At 38.3% G+C, this 18,661-nt stretch overlaps 1 protein-coding gene across 1 annotated transcript; it reads left to right on the top strand.

Moving 5' to 3' along the window:
- Nucleotides 1–5,387: 5,387 nt before the first annotated feature.
- syt19 (synaptotagmin XIX) lies at nt 5,388–16,393 on the top strand. Its single transcript, XM_075470694.1, has 9 exons — nt 5,388–5,553; nt 6,894–7,127; nt 8,835–8,908; nt 10,009–10,128; nt 10,633–10,818; nt 11,042–11,194; nt 12,421–12,540; nt 15,551–15,662; nt 15,762–16,393. The coding sequence occupies exons 2-9, from the start codon at nt 6,926–6,928 to the stop codon at nt 16,067–16,069; spliced, it is 1,275 nt and encodes a 424-aa protein (XP_075326809.1). The 5' UTR covers nt 5,388–5,553; nt 6,894–6,925; the 3' UTR covers nt 16,070–16,393.
- Nucleotides 16,394–18,661: the final 2,268 nt, after the last annotated feature.

Here is an 18,661-nt window from a genome sequence, read left to right as displayed (position 1 = left end):
GAGCCATCAGTGGGTTGATAAACCCACATTGTTATTATTTACGTGTTTGATTTGATTTCCCATTTAGTGCAGCTCACGAGTGTGGTAAAACTAGTCTGGGTATTTTCTGATAAGGTAGGAGATTGGTTTATTGAGTGAAAAATATTGTTATCAAACAGTATGCACTGCAGTGTCTAACACCGACCAGCAGAGGGCGCGTTCGCTACACTGTGTGCACATGGACGAGAACACACACTTTTTTATATAAATACTTTATTTAAACCGATATAAGTATACAACAAACAAACGAAAGAAGTATACAATATAACATGACAGTTAAGTAAACAAACAAACAACCAGGGGTGATGAAAACATGCAAAGATGTACATATAGAAATGTACTTCGAGCGTTTTCATTAGTAGAGTCTGTTATTGATTTAAAATATAGGCTAGTTCTATATCTTTAATAAAATGGGGAAAACATGGCGTTTTATTAGCAAATTTCCATTTATGAATATAACATTTATCCTTTCTGGGGAATAAAATAAAACATTTCCCCAGCAAAAATTCCTTAAAATATGGTCATTAAGAAACCTGCTGAACTCCACCCAAAACCTTTGTGTGAAAGGGCAGAGCCATCACAGTTTCTGGAAGGCCATCACAGAAACTGCATTTAGTATTTATGTCTCTTTTAAATTTTATCATATAGTGCTTAGCAGGGTAAATTTTATGGAGAATTTTAAATGACACTTCCTTCACCTTGTTTACAATTAAATATTTATGGGGGATCATCCAAACAGTTTTCCAGCGGATATTCGGGATATAACGGCTCCAATAAAATGTTATAAATGGACGAGAAACGATCATTTCTTGGAACAACCTGCGTATTCTCTTATTGCTCTTCCCATTCTCCTGTGAAAAACAGATTTTTTTCCCACAGAGGATTCGGCTGGATCAGGGACAGTGAGTGGAATAGACAGAGTATAGTTAGTGTTTTTAAACAACATTAAGGTGCCCGAGGGTATAGCATCAACTACCATGGAGAATTCCTGGAGACTAACTGGGAAATTATATATTGAGCAGAATTCATTGTAAGTGAGTAATCGTCCTTCCTTATTAGCCAACTGAGCCACCAGTAGGATACCAATTTGAACCCAAGTCTCAAGGAAGAGTGAACTGTTTTTAAATAAAATATCTGTTGTTCCAGATAAGGTATTTGTGAGGTGAGAAGTTATGTTTATAAATGAGCGTCTATGCTAAGAGCACCTGCTTATGGAAAGATGAGAGTTTTACAGGAAGTTTCTCATTGTAATTACAGTTTAAAATTAAATTAAAGCCACCAAAGCGCAAGAAAACCGGATAAGGTTCCAGATAGAAGTTGGATTCTTAAGAAACCGTTTAGCCCAATTAATTTTGAATGTGTTATTTAGGTTTGAGAAATCCAAAAAATTAAGTCCACCTGATTCATAATTATTCATAATAAGTGTTTCCAATATAGTGTGTACGATTTTTCCATACAAAATTAAAACGCATACGGTCAATATTTTTACTAATTTTGTTGTCTAAATGTAAGGGGAGTGCAGCATATGTCAGTCGGGACAATCCGACAGATAAGTCCATCTGCAGCTACTGGTTTAGTTTATTTTTGGTTTTCTGTATAATTGGTGTGAAATTAGAGGAGCATCCGCGCTTGCAAAGCTCATTTTGCGTAAAATGAAAAAAAAGTGTAAATTTCAGTTATTTTAACCTAATTTTCAATGAAAATGCTATGTGGTAGTTTATGATCCCGGTTGGACTTTATGTGGTTTTGTTTATGGACGTTACTCGTTCAGCGAACCTAACGTACTAGCCACTAGTTAGCACTGATAGCCTAGCTACCTGGAGCGCACGTGAAGCTGGAGAGTACTAGGAGCCGATCTTAGAGCCCGCGCTGCTCGTGTGTATTTCATGGTTAAATAAATAAATAACTTATAATGGATACATGATTGATGTTTGGAAGACATGATTGGCTGACTGTGTATTTGTGAAACAAGTTTATATTGAATGTACTTGATTAAACTGGTCTTGAATAGCGATACAATTTAAAGGCTTATTTATGGTCGCCTACGGAGAGCCCTCTCCGTCAGCGGAGACCCTCCCGGAGACGCTCATGGAGACGCTCAAGCGTCGGCCAAAATTCCTATCTATCCTGGTCTGTTAGACACATAATGGATGATAATGGAAACATACTTGAATTTAATTATTTTAATGCTAAATATAGCATGAGTTGTTCCAGTGAGACTTATAGGAAAGTCATACAGAATATCCCACAAGTCCTTATCCAATCAATAATGAACAATATCTTGAACATTCCAACTCCAAATTTACATAAAATAAAGTTAGATGATTTGGACCTAGTAAGTGAAAAATGTAACAATAAATTTTCAAGACCGTATTCAGTAAACACCTAGGTATAGCAAGAAGCTCATTCATTCTTAAAGATTATAACAAATCTGAAAAATCAACTATTCGGACAAAATACTTAAAATTCCCAGTTCCCCCAAAATGTAAAGAAGTTAATTTAAAAAATATTAACAACATCTATCCCTCAAATGAAATTTTAAAAAGAAGATTTAAATTTGTTGTAGAAAACTGTTATAATTGCAAAACAAATCTGGAAACAACAGAACACCTATTTTATGAATGTGAGACTTTGTGGAAATCTCTACATGACTTATTATCGTCTAGTTCCATAAACACGGATTTCTGGTCTTTTCAAAACATCCAAGTAGGCGTAATCCTCAAAGATAAAAAAAACAGAGTTCTTGGTAAATAAACTCATCATCGTCACTAAATATTATATTCACAAGTGTCGATATGCCAAATCCTCACCTTCATGGCTTGCATTAAAAAATGATATATCCTCGTTACAAAAATGTCTGAAACATATAAATAATCCCCATGCAGATCAATTATATACACTCATAGAAAATCTTAACCTGTCCTAACCCCTTGTAATTGTTTATAATGGACTTACCTTTTATTTTCTCCTTGTTTTTTTTTTTTCATTTTTATTTTTTTATTATTTATTATCCCCCTTTTTTAAATCTTGTGCATTTAAGCTCCTTCAATTTTTTTTTTCTATATGTGGAGGTGTGAATATGTAAAGTTTAAAAAAACACAAACTGTTTACTTTTGAGTCATTGTTATGTCTATGTGACATGTTTGAATAAAAAAAAAAAAATTCCTATCTATCCGTCGAGGCGACAGAGACCGCAAGGGTTGTGATTGGTCGGTTAACAAAATCATATCCGGAATCACTTTTCCGGTTTAGCGCCTTCCTCTCAGAACAACAAAACCGCCATTTTTGAAAGAGATTTAAATATATTTAAATAAAGCAAATAACACAAGAGTGAAATGTTTAATTTACAAGGTGTAACAAGAAAAACTTAAGAAGAATTATGAATCTAAGGACTTTTTAATTACTTACCAAATGCAAAGTAGTACCTTTTAGATCCTTTTACTGCAACATTCTTCAATTAAGGCTTTAAGGGTCTTTCTGCACGGAAGCACGGCCGTGTATGTTTTTTTTATTTTATGCACTGTTATCTCGAGATATCAAAGATCGTTTTCTCTTGATAACGAATTAATTTAAGTGTTCGTCTTGATTTCAACCTACAAGAACGGCTTCCGTGGCTACTGGCTGTAGCTGTCATAGACATAAAGATGTCATATGAAGAGGATCTCTTTATATGTCTCTTTAATAGCTGTAGCCTACCGATAAGTTACACTTTACGTTAGTTTGTTTACTTGACCGGGTTTGTTTAGGGGCTGCCGGTTAGCAGATGAGAGGCTGACAAACTCCTATCTATCCAGCTGCTTCAGCTGTAAAAATTCATTCATTATCACAAGAAAAATCTTTGTCATATCGAGATAAATAGATAAGATAACAGTGCATTGCATTTCTGCCTTGCTGTTTTCAGTAAAATGAAAAGAAAAGAATTACAAAGTCATGCCAGTTGAGGTACTTTCTGTTTTGGGTCATTATTTATCAGTACTGTGATGCAATAGAAAATAAAATGTAGCTGGCTGTGTGCTCGCTGCTAACTGTATGATGTTTTATTTCCTGAGCTGCAGTGTCCAGGTCAGCACTGTCTCCTCACAGCAGGAAGTTTCTGGGTTTAGACCTTCTAATCAGCTAAAACTTCTCCATGTGGAATTTGCATGTTCTCCTTGAGCCTGTCTTGGTTTTCTTTTGGTGTTATAGCATTATCTCACAGTACAAATGAGAGAGGAGGAGTAAATATGAGCATGGTTGTGTGTCTGTTGTGTCTGTAGCAGCTCTGTGACTGACTGGTGCCAACCCATAGTCAGCTGACATATCAGCCCTCTACAGGATAAAGTGTGTAAAGCAGATGAATGTATTTCCTTCAGCTTCATTCTTTAACTTTTAAGTAGCGCAAAGCACTTTAAAAGAACAGATATGTCAATTAAACTATTGCCTTTACTGGTATATATTTAATTCAAGATGAACTTTGTCACAAATGGAAATCAGGAAGTTAAAAAAAGGTTTTTCTTCCTCATACCTCAAAGGGCAACTTTAAGTTATCTAAAATCTTTCTCTTTCATCAAGATGAGTAGGCGTATTACACCTATTGTCAGGTGCATTTCTTCTTAAACCTTGCATTCCTCGCTGTCAGTGAGCCATCCTAAAAAAAACTATGTGATGAGTCTGCAAGATGGTGACGAATCTTTTAGAACATGATCACGTCTCTTAGCCTTAACTTGCTGCAGGTTGTTATCTACAACTGAACAGGCAACTTTAAAAATTAGTAATAAAAACTTAGAATTCCATCCATCCATTTTCTATACCCGCTTAATCCAATTTTAGGATCGAGGGGGGGCTGGATCCTATCCCAGCTGTCATTGGGCGAGAGGCAGCGTACACTCTGGACATGTCGACAGTCCATCACAGGGCCACACGGAGACAAGCGAGACAAACAACCACACACAGTCACTCCTAGGGACAATCCAGAGTCACCACTTAACCTGACATGCATGTTTTTGGACAGTGGAAGGAAGCCAGAGAACCAAAACGTAGAATTGATTTATAAATTATAATTTTTTTTTGTCAAATAGCTTTTGAATAATGTAATTTTTCACATAAATTCACAGCTGCAGTGCACGAGCAACTGCAACACTTGGACACATTGTATGTCTTCCACCTCATTTTCTTAACTTCTTTGACCTGAACGTTTGGCAAACAACTGCATCTGAATCTTTAAGAGGAAGAGAGCAGGCATTAAAGCACAATAAGCTCCCTGACATTTTACTCGGAGCTAATCAAACCTGTTTTCCCAGAATGGCATGCAGGAAGTCATGTGCTGAGTGTGCAGAGACCAGAGAAAGGGGGGGTGTGTTGTGAGTTTGCAAAGCAGGAGGAACAGTTACATGATAAAGCACTAGTTTGAATTTGTCTTCGAGATGAGTTCTTTTGTCCCTGTTGCAACTGAAGAGCTCACATCATGGATTTACAGCACAGGAGCTTGTGTGCCTGAAGGAAAAATAAGAGATGAGCTTTTATTACTTATTTCAGGTAAATGTTTATCTGTGCTTTACATTGGTTTAGTGATACAAATGGAAAGCAGTGACAGATCTGCACACAAGTTAAATAGATTTTTCTTTACTTTCACCACTGTTTGACAAAATGGCTTGAGTTAATTTATACATCACTGCACAATAACAGAGGTACTGCTTTTGTTAGAATTGGAACTCTAGATGAACCTGTCGCATTTCCCTGCATCCTTCATCATAATTTGCATAGAGCGTCAGCAGATCAAGTGTTATTTGACTAAAGCGTATGTGATATCATATCATCATGTCTTTACAACCAAGAAGCAGCTGTATAAAGTTTTTGTTCCTGAAGAACATGCATGCGCTCTTTACTGAGAATACAGGTTTGTAACTTGATGCCAAATCTATCTTGTAGAAATAAAATAGAAGACTTTTAGACACTTAAAGTAGATTGTAGCGATAAAAAGCCGGCGAACCAGACAGGATTTTTTCTTCAGGTTGTTGCACATTCCGTGTCAAATAATTAAATGCAAAGCCTCAGATAAATGGCTTGAATATGTTTTGGACAAATATAGATCAGTTTATTCTTAAAAAAGCTCATATGGAACTTACGTCCATGTCCGTCTGAATGATATATGAGATATCAATTTACACTTTCCATTGTTCTCCACACAACTTTGATCATTCTTGGGAGCAGCTTGGTGTATGGTTGCCTGTTGGAAGTTTTCTTTTTTTTTTATAATTTATTAGTGTGGTAGTTTGATTTTAATACTGGAACAAGCATAAATAAAAGATGTAGAGCTTGAAGCAACAAAATGTCATTGATATGTTTTGTTGTTTTTGACTGAATCCACTGTTTTATCTGAGCATCATTAAGTTCCACTGTGACATACCGGAAAGTACTCGTGACATCTGATTATGACTGCTAACGCACAACATTGCTCAGTTTCCTATTTTATTGCCCTTGAACTGAACAAATATTTTCAAGATTATTTCTTGTTTACCTTAAATTACTTCTATAGAAAAAGTAAATCTTACTCTAAAGATTGATTGACGATGTCAACAGTAATAACTTTAACTAAAAGTTGGGACGAATGCTCTTGGGAACTTCAAGCCATTGAACACCAATTTATCACAATATTTGCTTTTGTAATCAATTACACTTTTTTTTCTTTATAAAAAGCAGTCTTAGATCACCGCCTTCTACTGACTCCTGTAACGTATACAATAGTGATTGAATACTGTGATTATTTCACAAGAAGAAATCAACTGTTGGTGTTTTTTAATGGTTGTATCTCTAATATGGCTGCTCTGTGTATGGCTCCTTATTACTCTTACACGGTCTGTATTCTCATTTTGCAGAGTGTGTTTAGATCATATGGAGGTAGAGAGTCATGGTCACTATCATAGACCATCAAGCCCCCACTGGGCTGCTTTCAGCTGCTGGAGAGCTGAAGATGCCCTTCTCAAATGTGGTTAAGTACTCGATCTTGGCCATTTCGATCATTCTCCTCCTGCTGGCGCTCGGCATCTTGGCCTGGCAGATCTTCAGATGCTTCACACAGACACACAACACATTCTCCCATCAAGATACTGGTGAGAAAAACTTCTGTTACATATTCATAGAGTGCCGCATAAAGTACAGTGCAGATGTCTGAGCCCCCCCTCATTTCTGTATGTTTTGCTTCTAAAGAGTAAAGTCACTTAACTCTGACCTATGAATCATTCAGGCAGAAAAAAGGCTCCTAACTCAAAGGATGAACCAGTGTTGTGTCCACACATAACAGAAAACGTAGCACAGAAGCCACTTTAAATTGGATCTTTAGGCACTTTGTTCCCAGCAGCCTGTCACAGAGTCACATCATTTGTTCCCATTTCTTTAGCTGCATGTGTGAAAAACAGCAAAAATAACACAGTGTGACAGACAGAAAACAGGATTTCTGCAGCAACAAGGTGATTCCCAAAGAGCTGTTAGCTGAAAACTTGGCATTATCTCAGCATGGTGTGCAGTGTGTCCTTAAAACATTTGAGGAAACTGGACAAGTGGAGGACAGAAGAAGAAGTGTCAGGCCTAAAGAACTATCTACAGCAGATGAACATGTTAGATCCGATTCTTTATATTGGAAGCCCAAGAAACCAGTTGGAGCAGTCGTAAGTTAAACAAAGTGTTTATTGGAGGTCACAGGTCAAGTATCAGCGCTGGACTTGGAGAGACAGAGTTCTCGCATGAAATCCGTCTGGCCAAGTCCCGAGATCTGGAAACATTTCATATTTATGTTCACCCTTATCTCAGAGGTTGTACCTACATTTGACGACGCATCATTGAATATTTACTCATGCTGTGAGCAGGCCATCCACCGTCTTTGTCATGTTCTTTGGATGTGATAAGCGATGTGTGCGTGTTGTTTCAGGCGTGCATCTACTGCACCAGACCTATCTGTCCTAAGAGCCGCTTTATCTGACCCAGTTATTTTATCCCGCTATGTCATCTTGAAGTGTTGGACATACATTTGCGTTGTATGAGCAGAGTGTACCGTACAACCTAGGACAATAGATTATCCAGAGAACTACAGAATATGAATACATAAAGTCTAAGAATAAAGCCAATTTATAACAAACAGGATCTGAAAGTGATGTCCTTAAGAAAGAGGAAAAAATCCAGCAAAGACCTGACACAGGAGCTGAGAGATGCATCTGGAGCTTCAGCTGATCCATCTGCTGTTGGCCCAAGCCTCATCAGAAATGGGCTCCATGGAAGGGTGGCTGTCAGGAAGCCGTTCTTAAGGAAGGGAAACAGGGAGAAAAGGCTGAGCTGTGCCAAAGGACACAAGAAGTGGGCTGAAAATCAGTGGCAGCAGGTCTGATGGAGGGATGAATCCTCCCCAGAGCCCGGAGCTCAACATTACTGAAGCAGTGTGGGATCATGTTGGGCAGAGAACGGAACAAAAGGCAGCCCACATCCAAAGAAGAGCTTTGGGATGTCCTTCAAGAAGCCTGGAGAACTATTCCTGAAGACTCCTTAAAGAAAGGACAGAAAGCTCGCCTGAGAGGGTTCAGGCTGTGTTGGAGGAGAAAGGAGCTCAGAGCAGATATTCACTTTAAAGCTGCTCAGAACTGAACAAACTCTATTTAGTTTATTGTAATTACACTGTAGATTGCGCGTTTAAAAAAATTGCTACACCCATTTCCAGATTTTCTGGCAATTTCAGAAATGAGGATTGGTTCAGGGCTCTTGCTCTGTACTGAATATTGATGAGGCTGAAATTTTCTCAGCGTAATTGTCATGTGTGATTTTTGCTCCAGTAAACAGTGATCTACTATACTCAGACGAAAAGCCATCAACAGCAGGAAACTACTCGGCACCTCCCAGTACGAAGGTAAGAGAAATTCATGTTAGAATGGGACACTTGACTTAAAAGATGGGAGCAGAGTCACAGTTTGAAAACTTTACACAGTTTGAGGCAGGGGTGGAAGTAACAAATTACAAATACTCACGTTACTGTAATTAAGTAGATTTTTGGGTACTTTTATGAGTAATTTTTTTTTTCGAGACTATTTATAGAACATGCGTAATAGAGCCTACGCACATTAATCTTGCCTAAAAAGCTAATTTTGCGTTAAAACTTTAAATTTCAGAACGTTAAATTTGCCTATTTGCCTAACTTTAATAACCCGGTATAGCGGCTGGCACTGGCGTAAATTTCATTTCCGGTCCATTTACGTGTTAGCGGAATTGACGCGTTTGCGGAAAACGGAAATTTTCCATTCCGCCACTAATTCGATTGCGACTGATATTGAGACTCGTCAGACCAGGCAACGTTTTTCCAATCTTCTATTGTCCAGTTCTGGTGAGCCTGTGTGAATTGTAGTCTAGTACTAGAGTACTATGTACTTTTACTTTAGTATTTTTTTTTAACACTAGTACTTTTACTTGTAATTGAGTACAATTCAAGCAATGTAACAGTACTTGTACTTGAGTACAAATTTTCAGTACTCTTTCCACCTCTGGTTTGTGGGCATGGGTTTGTGTCTCAATCTCTGTAATGTTGCCTAACTTTGATGTCGGGTAAGTAAACCACACGATGGGTGTGATGATTGTGTTAATGCAGAGCTCTCCTAAGTGTAAGATGTGTTTATCTAGTTTGCTTTATCCTTCATATTCCATGACTAATGTGTTCATTAGGTTCCTGCTGAGTTTAAAAACATTAAGTACATTCTAACTGTGGTCAAAGCTTTGAAGCTTAGAAAGCAATGGCTAAATTAAGGAAATATTCTAGTGCAACGGAGGAAGCTAACTTGTAAAATATTACATAATTTGTTAAGTTATTGTTAACTTGTCAAGAACATCTACAGTACAAAGTAATTTGTGTGCGTAAGGAGTGTGAGCACAAGTGTTCAAACACAGGAAGTTAAACACCAAATATAAACTGGTGGAGGTGCTGTTGAAAAAATAAAAAATGTATGTTGATTTTTACAGGTGGAGGATGTCAGTACTGAAGCCCAAAGACTGAGTCGCTGTCTGACTCAGGCCTCGTTTCCCTCCTCAGAATCCATCCTGTCAGACGGAGACATAAGAGAGCAGGAAACCATTAAAAAGGCAACAGATGCTAAAATGTCCCACCATCAATTGTCATTTTCCCAATTGATACTCATTGTTATCTTCACTGAAGTGCTTAGTCATGTGAGAAAGAAAGTACACCCTTTTTAAATGTAAAGGTTTTACATAGTAGAACATCAAAAATTAATCCGTGCCTCACTAAGTCATAAAACAAGATGAATACAAATTCAGATGAACAGCAATGCACGACACAGTACTCTGTTGTTTATCTGAGGTTGTATTTGCACAATTCTAAGACATGGTAAGAAGAACCAAATGTTTTTTTTCCTCTTTTACTTTCTTTTTGTTAATCATGTCCTGATTTGAAAAAAACTTGACAACTGATAGAGGTGAAGATTTCTTTTTCACACTGATTTGAATTCAATCATTCGTGTTTAGTCATTTATCAAAACAAAGGGCAAATTAGAGAGTTAAACTGATGAAAGCTTTCAATTAAAAGTCATTTAATTTTATCTTATTTCATAACACATCCTCCTATGTCAGGTTGAAGGCTCGCTACGTTTCTCCGTCTACTATGACCATCTACAGTCGCGTCTGGTGGTCACCGTGTTGCAGGCCGAGGGGCTTTCAGTCCAGAGCCAGACTACAAGCCTCCAACCATTTGTTAAGATACTCCTCATGTGGGCTGGATCAGAGGCAGAAGAACTGGAATACTCAAAAGAAGAAGAGGTAATGTTGTCGATATGTGCTTATTCTTGTATGTCCTTTAAGACAAAAATATTAAGCTTATAAGAGCTTCAACAGACCTTTTTCCTATGGTTGTTTGTAAGTTAAATATGTAAAGTATTGAATTGCTGCCCGTTTTCTGCACCTATACAAACATATTCAGCATAGCCAGTTGAAGCAACATCTGTACTAAAGATATGAAGGATTATTGCTGTGATCCTCTTAGGGTGAAGTGACGCCGTCTGCTCTGTGGACCGTGCTGCAGGAGTGGCGGACTCGCATCGTAAAAGGCAGCTGTAACCCTTTATTTGGTGACCAGTTTAGCTGCATCCTGCAGGAGGACAAAGACGAGCTTCGTCACATCAGCCTCAGGATGGAGGTCCTGCAATACACAAACACCTTCACATTCACACTCAGTTTTATTTATTTAGCACCAAATCACAACAAATTTCATCTCAAAGCATTTCAAAGATACAATCCAATTCAAGCCGAATATAATCAAATTGACTGTAATTCAATTATAATCCGATCGAATCAAATTGATCAAAATCCAAAATAGTCCAATCCAGTTAATGACAACAATGATGTCATATGTACATGGAGAGTAAAGAGGGCAGAGGGAGGAGAGGTGCATCATGGGAGCTCCCCCAGCAGTCTGAGCCTATAGCAGCTTAACTATGGGATGTTTCAGGGTCACCTGAGCCATCCCTAACTATAAGCTTTACCAAGAAAAAGTTTTAAGCCTGATCCTAAAGGTAGAGAGGGTGTCTGCTTCCTGAAGCCAAACTGGCAGCTGGTTCCACAGAGAGGGGCCTGATAACTGAAGGCTCTGCCTCCCAAGCTGGCAGCTGGTTCCACAGAGAGGGGCCTGATAACTGAAGGCTCTGCCTCCCAAACTGGCAGCTGGTTCCACAGAGAGGGGCCTGATAACTGAAGGCTCTGCCTCCCAAACTGGCAGCTGGTTCCACAGAGAGGGGCCTGATAACTGAAGGCTCTGCCTCCCATTCTACTTTTAGAAACTCTGGGAACCTCAAGTAAACCTGCAGTCCGAGAGCAAAGTGCTCTGTTGGGAAAATATCCAACTGTGAGATCTTTAAGATATGATGGAGCTTGGTAATTAAGAGATTTATATGTGAGGAGAAGAATCTTAAATTCTATTCTGAATTTAACAGGGAGCCAAAGAAGAGAAGCTAAAACTGGAGAAATATGATCTCTGCTGTTAGATCTCAAGTTTCAGCGAATTTGTGGGACAGCCCAATAATAAAGAATTACAGTAGTCCAATCCTGAGGTAACAAATGCATGGAGCAGTTTTTCTGCATCACTCTGAGACAGGATGTTCCTGATTTTAACATCTCATTTTAAGAACACACTGAAATCTTATTTGATCATTCTACTTCCACTTATAAAATCATTAAGAAAAGTGCCTGCAGATTACATCTAAGCTATTTTATTGCAAAATGAAAAGAGTTTAAAATTATGGAAATATTAAAGTGCACAGTGGTTGTCAAGATAATCAAGAAGGCAGGAGAAACAATGGACTGCTGAGGGAAAATGATTTTGTTTATTGTTCGTAAACTACCTCTCATGTGTCTCTATCATCTCAGGTGAGGGACTTTGATAAATATTCTAGACACACGGTGTTGGGAGAGGTGAGGATTCCTCTGGGACAGCTTAACATCTCCTACCCTCTGGAGCTGCAAGAGGATCTGCAGATTCCCCAGAAGGTACTGCAGGACATGAAGAACAAATACAAACACACGGCATGCAGTTAAACAGAAACTCTTCATCCAATTCTATTTTGAGGAGGGAATTAAGGGGTTCTATTATTGTGCAGAATAATTTAACAACTATTTAGAAATAGTGAAAACACTCTTTCATGGAAACTGAACCTCAGAAATTGAATGTGTTAATGGAAAAGTAGCCACAAGTGGTCTTACTGTAAATGCTTATTAAAATTGTTATAATAATAATTGTTATATTGAGCTAGCCTGGGAATTCCCATGCTGCTTTGCGCGCGATTTCATTCACACTGCAAAGGCAGCCTGGAAACCACCGCTCTTATTTTTGCCTGAGTTAGGGAACTAATCACAGAACGGGGGGTACATTGTACATGTCCACATTGTAACATATTACTAGGGCTGGGTAGCCTGGCTGACGCGTCCACAATCTCGATGAGATGGTGGTCTGGGAACTAGGTGTGCATTTTCTCGTATTTGAGGCGTGGTTTACGAATGCCTAGAGCCGTTTATTGGGCGCTACGAATGTCTATCAAATGACGTCAGGTATTTCCCATGCTGCTTTGCGCGCGATTCATAGCCAATTGTATCACTTATACCAGATGACGACAGAAATTCGACGAGGAAGAAGAAAAAAATGGAAAATAAAAGTAAACTTGCGCTCTAAGTTACTTAAATTGACAACAAAGTAGGCCTATATGCTATATTCTACATGAATTTTTATGTTGTAGAGTTGTGAATTTATTTTAATAATGGAGAAATTGAGCAGCCTTGCTTTGTTGTCTACAGTAGTAGCTCAACCCTCATCTTACTTTGAAGCTCCCAGCTCCCAGAAGTGACGTCGACGTAGCTTTAGCAGCAGAAAAGCTATCAGGCTTGTGCTGATGATAATAATAAACTCCTGGACTATGTACAAACTTCCAAATGCATCGTTTTGTGAGTACAGACCATATTTGTACTACTGTAGAAGTTTGGTTTCATGACATGTGATTTTAGTGTGGTAATTTTGGAGATACTGCCAGGGTCCGTTAGCGCTTGTACTAAGCTATTCGGGATAACTCAGTAACTCAGCTGATGTTCAGCCAATATCGGAAAAACTTCGGGTGGGCTACTTGGCTGGATGTCACGGTTCAAATGACCCTAGGGTGAATCTACTCCGAAACACTTTCTAAGGCTGCATTGAACGGTAACGTTGTGTCCGCTGTCATGTTGAATTAACACTCTACAAGCTTCGGTGTAGCGCATAGACGTCGTCATCGTCTTGCTGCCGCCGCCCCCCCCCCGTTCTGTGATTGGTTCCCAAACTCTGGCAAAAATAAGGGCGGTGGTTTCCAGGCTGACTTTGCAGTGAGAATGAAATCGAGCGCAAAGCAGCATGGGAATTCCCAGGCTAAGGGCTGGGTGGTATGGCCTAAAATGTATACCCCGGTATATATCGCGGTATGGTACTTTTGTATATAAATTACAACAGAACAGTTTCTCAGTGGTTACCATAGCACCAAATAAACACTTTCAATCAGGATGTTTGCAGCAATATTAAATTAAATTTATTGTGCAAAACAGAAAACACAGGAAATATTAAAAATATATACGTTATATTTATATTTAAAAAATAAGAAAAGGTACATTTCTTCGAATAAACTCTGTGAGAGAAAAGCCGCTGCCTCTTGGATAATGTAACTTTCATAGGCGCCTTCCACTTATTCAACATGCTCAAATATGCGTCATGTTTCAGACACCCCATTTGTGCATGTTAAGCTAACTGCTTGTTAATACGATAAGTTTTTTATTACTTTGCATGTCTTCCAAAAGAGAAAATAATCAGGATTTTGAGGATGTTACCGTTACACACCAGCTGAGACGCAGGGTAGCAAAATATTATGGGCGTGAAAACGAAACTTAGAAAATCGGCTCGGCGCATGCGCAAAACCACAAAGTAGCAAATCTCGACAAGTAGGAGAAGTCGACAGAACACCGGCTTTGACTCGTTTCATATTCCGGAAAATGGTTAGCCCGCAGGTGGTAAAACAAATTACTCGTGTTACCCTGTCTTGCGATTACTGTCGCCCGGCATATCCAAGCGGATGTTCAAAACTTTGCATTACTGCCGGACTCATGAGCTATTGCGGTATAAGGAATGGGAAAAAAATCTCTACCGTTGGTGAAAAATACCGCATAAGGTATGATACCGTGCATACCGCCCACCCCTACATATTACAATGCGGACAACCGCGGTTTATAATCCGGTGCGGCCTATACAAGTACAAAATGGATTTTCTTTTCTGTTAAAACAGCTAGCATTTCAGACTAGATAAAAGCAAGTGAAATAGTGAACAATTGTGTAAAATCTAGTCTCTTCTAGGTTAATACCATAAGTAACATGACCCTTGAGTTTTGTATGATACTTAAAGCTCTAGATATTCAAAGAGGCAGAAGGCTTTTAAATTCACCCAGGAATAAATATGTCTGTGTTCCTGGAAGTTTGTTTGTATTTAGTTCAGTTGAAGAAATAATTTAAAGATGATTTTCTTTCAGTGAACAAAGTAAAAATTAGTTCATGGGAAAAATTGGTCTCAAAATTGACCCTTGAGGTACTCCATATTTGAAATGACAACACCTGATTATGATTTTCTGTCTGCAAAAACTTGGGCCAACGCAGTTCTGCTCTGATATGTTCACTCATATCCTCGGAAGTAATTGACTGATCATTTAAAAAGCACCACTCGATACCCTCAGTACTAGCAGTTTTGATGTTGTCTGGTATGAAACAGAGTTGGCATATTGTCACATTAGAGAAGCAGAAAGGAGATCATGTTATTTGACTTTAACAATGAATAATGAAATAAAATTTCAAGTAAAGCCATTATTCTAACTAATAATTGTTTTTCATTTTTCTCCTTGTAAACTTCCTAAATGCCTACAGCAGTTTCAACCCATTTTCACACTGTAGTTGACATTACATAATGTAGATAAGTTTATTGTTTCACGCCTTACGTAGAATCTTGTTGGAGAGGTTCTGCTGTCATTAAGGTTCCTTCCCACCTCCCAGAGGATCGAGGTTGGGCTGCTGAAGGTCAGAACAGCCCTCACAGAGATGTGTCCAGATACTGGTAATGCACAAAGATAAAGCCACCAGATGTAATGTATATACATTATAACATACAGCTGTAAGCTATCCTTATGTGTGTGTATGTGTCTGTGCTGTACAGCCCTGTATGCCAGGATCAGCGTCCAGTGCAATCGCAGCAAGCGGAGGTACCAGAAAACCTCTGCAGTGGCCAGCAGCCCAGTGACTGTCTTCAATGAGGTCCTCATGTTCTCCCTGCCAGACTTAACTCTAGAGCAGTGTAAAATTTCGGTCGCCGTGTATGAGACTTGTACAACTAAGAAATCAAACAAACGTGTGATTGGACAGTTGAATGTGGGGAAGGAGAAAAGCTCAGAAGACGAGCACTGGACCTTGATGGTGCGCTCAGTCCGCCAGCCTGTGGCAAAGTGGCATGGGCTCCTGATTTAACTGACAGCTCTCAAATGCCTTCTTATGCACTTACTTGGTGTTTGTATCTATTCATATTCAACGGAAAGCTGTGGTGCTTGTGTATCAGGCTGTTAAAGTACCTGCACCTGCTAATCAACATGAAATCCTGTTCCTTTTAACCCTGCTGTAATCGAAGTCTCACTGTCTTTAATGTACTTGTTCAGCTTGTTCTATACATCAAGTGATTACCTTCGAATCTCCATATAATAAATTTCTTTTAGTTATAAACATATTGTTCTTACTCACTGAGTAACTCTTGTTTGTATTGATATTGAAGTTGTTTTTAAAGTTGACTTGAAATTTGATGTTCCAATTTTTTGAATATTTAGGTGAGTTAATAAGGACCAGAACAGAGAGGTTATGGCAATCTCAGCTGTGGGCATCTACTGAAAATGAGAAAGAACTAAGAAAAAAAACATCAGAACCAAAAACTTGGTCATAAACGGATCACACAATAAATAAGCTCCTACAAAACAAAACAATAAATCGTGCAAACACAAACTAAAACAAAAAGCATCAAAAAATTAAAACAAACAATAAAACATAAAACTTGGGGTGAAACTTAAAGGATAAGACCGGTTTTTTGACATTGGGCCCTTGATTTCACATTATAACATGATGTTCTACTCACCCCTGCTTGTTGTTGGTCATTTGGAGCTGTTCCGAAGATATTCGCGAGGCGTCTGGCTGCTCTCTTGAGATATTCGGCCATGAAACGGTTTCCTATGGGCAAGCTCATACAGGCACAAACTATGCTGTTTATAATTTATTAATTACTCTACACTAGAACTGATAACGTGGAGGTGCGTCGCTTACTTAAAAAAATCCGGGTTATTGTAATTTTGATTTTTTTGTCGTAAAGTGGGTGTTACTGACGTCATCGTCGTGCTACTGCCACAGGCAGCCCACAGACCTGCTGCCTATTTATTCATTCGGCTAAAATTCAAAATTAGTAACCCGGATTTTTTTAAGTAAGCGACGCACCTCCACGTTATCAGTGCTGGTGTAGAGTAATTAATAAATTATAAACAGCATAGTTTGTACCTGTATAAGCTTGCCCATAGGAAACCGTTTGATGGCCGAATATCTCAAGAGAGCAGCCAGACGCCTCGCGAATATCTTCGGAACAGCTCCAAATGTTCAACAACAAGCAGGGGTGAGTAGAACATCATGTTATAATGTGAAATCAAGGGCCCAATGTCAAAAAACCGGTCTTATCCTTTAATAAAAACCAAGAACACTGAATGAAAGTCAATCGAAAGATTTATAGACTAAATCTAAAGTCTAAATCTATGGACCATACCATTAAACTGTTGTATTTTATATGTTTATATGTTACACAGTATAATAACTAAAGCATCCAACTGAATACTTTATTTTAAAATTACAAACAAAAACAGATAGCTGATGTGCAATGGCCTCCTCTGGCCAGCGGAGACAACCAATCAGAGAAATATGACTTATTGTAGTGGTTTTGTCCTACCTAATATCTTTTTTTTGTTTGTTTTATTACAAGAAACATGTACCGTATATTTGCATTTGAATGGGATGACAAATGGCACTCTGGTATGCATTTTATGTTGGTTTAAAATGTCCATTCGACTGTCTGAATTTCAGTATTGCAATTGTGAGTATTTTGTGAAAGAAGAAACGCAATACATTTAATTTATTCATTTTCAGCAGTTACTTAGAATAACAAGCTGCTTTTCAGTGAAAAGAAGCTTCTCCATAGTGATCTCCATTTGGCTGACCTGTGCTGCTAGCTATTGGTGCAATAGTTTATCTTTTTTTCGAGAAACAAGAAACTTAAGAAATGCCCTTTACGATTTATTTTTGTGGATTTATTACATTTTGAAAGCAACAGTCCAAAAGTTCAAGGGTTTTGAATGAAGAAATATGAATCTTTACATGTGTGTGTGAAATAAGTCAAAAACAGCAGTGCATCAACCTTAACTAATTCCATTGGTTATCTTGCGAGAGCCTTTACATAAAGGCAGTAGACCGTGATAGATTAGAGAATGAGAGCAGCTTTATTGAGAATTCGTCTGTATCATTACACAGTACTGTATTTATAAGCACAAAGAGTAGAAAGCAAAGGGCCATTTAACTAAGCAGAATATACGTCCACTTGCCGACAGTTGAGTGACATCTCTTGAACGCATGCGCACCAGTTACAGAATTGACGGTTAACGGTCGAAACTTTTTTTTTCATATTTTCTTCGAAGATTTTTCTAAAAGATGTGTAAAATGTAAGTAAGTTGCGTTGATAAGTAAAGTCTTTCTTAAAGTTACTGTTCCTTTTATTTTGACTATAAGACTGTTTTGCTTTAATTATGAATAACAAAATGAATTGAAAATCAATTATGAATTCAACCCCAAAGATATTTTTCCGTTGATTCTATTTTCAGCTTGCTAGCTCAGGTAAGCTAGCGTAACGGCAGTGAAAGCTAACAGATACCATATCGCATCAATTCTGTGTACATATATGCATGGAAAAACGGTTTATGTGTAAGTCTAGCCGAAACCGTCGAAATTCTTACAAAGAACTAGCTTTTTAAAGGGACATTACGG

This window comes from Odontesthes bonariensis, chromosome 7 (genome assembly GCF_027942865.1).
Source record: "Odontesthes bonariensis isolate fOdoBon6 chromosome 7, fOdoBon6.hap1, whole genome shotgun sequence".
Lineage (NCBI taxonomy): Eukaryota > Metazoa > Chordata > Actinopteri > Atheriniformes > Atherinopsidae > Odontesthes > Odontesthes bonariensis.
Note: the sequence above shows the minus strand (reverse complement) of the source record. Positions and strands in the feature narration are given on the sequence as shown.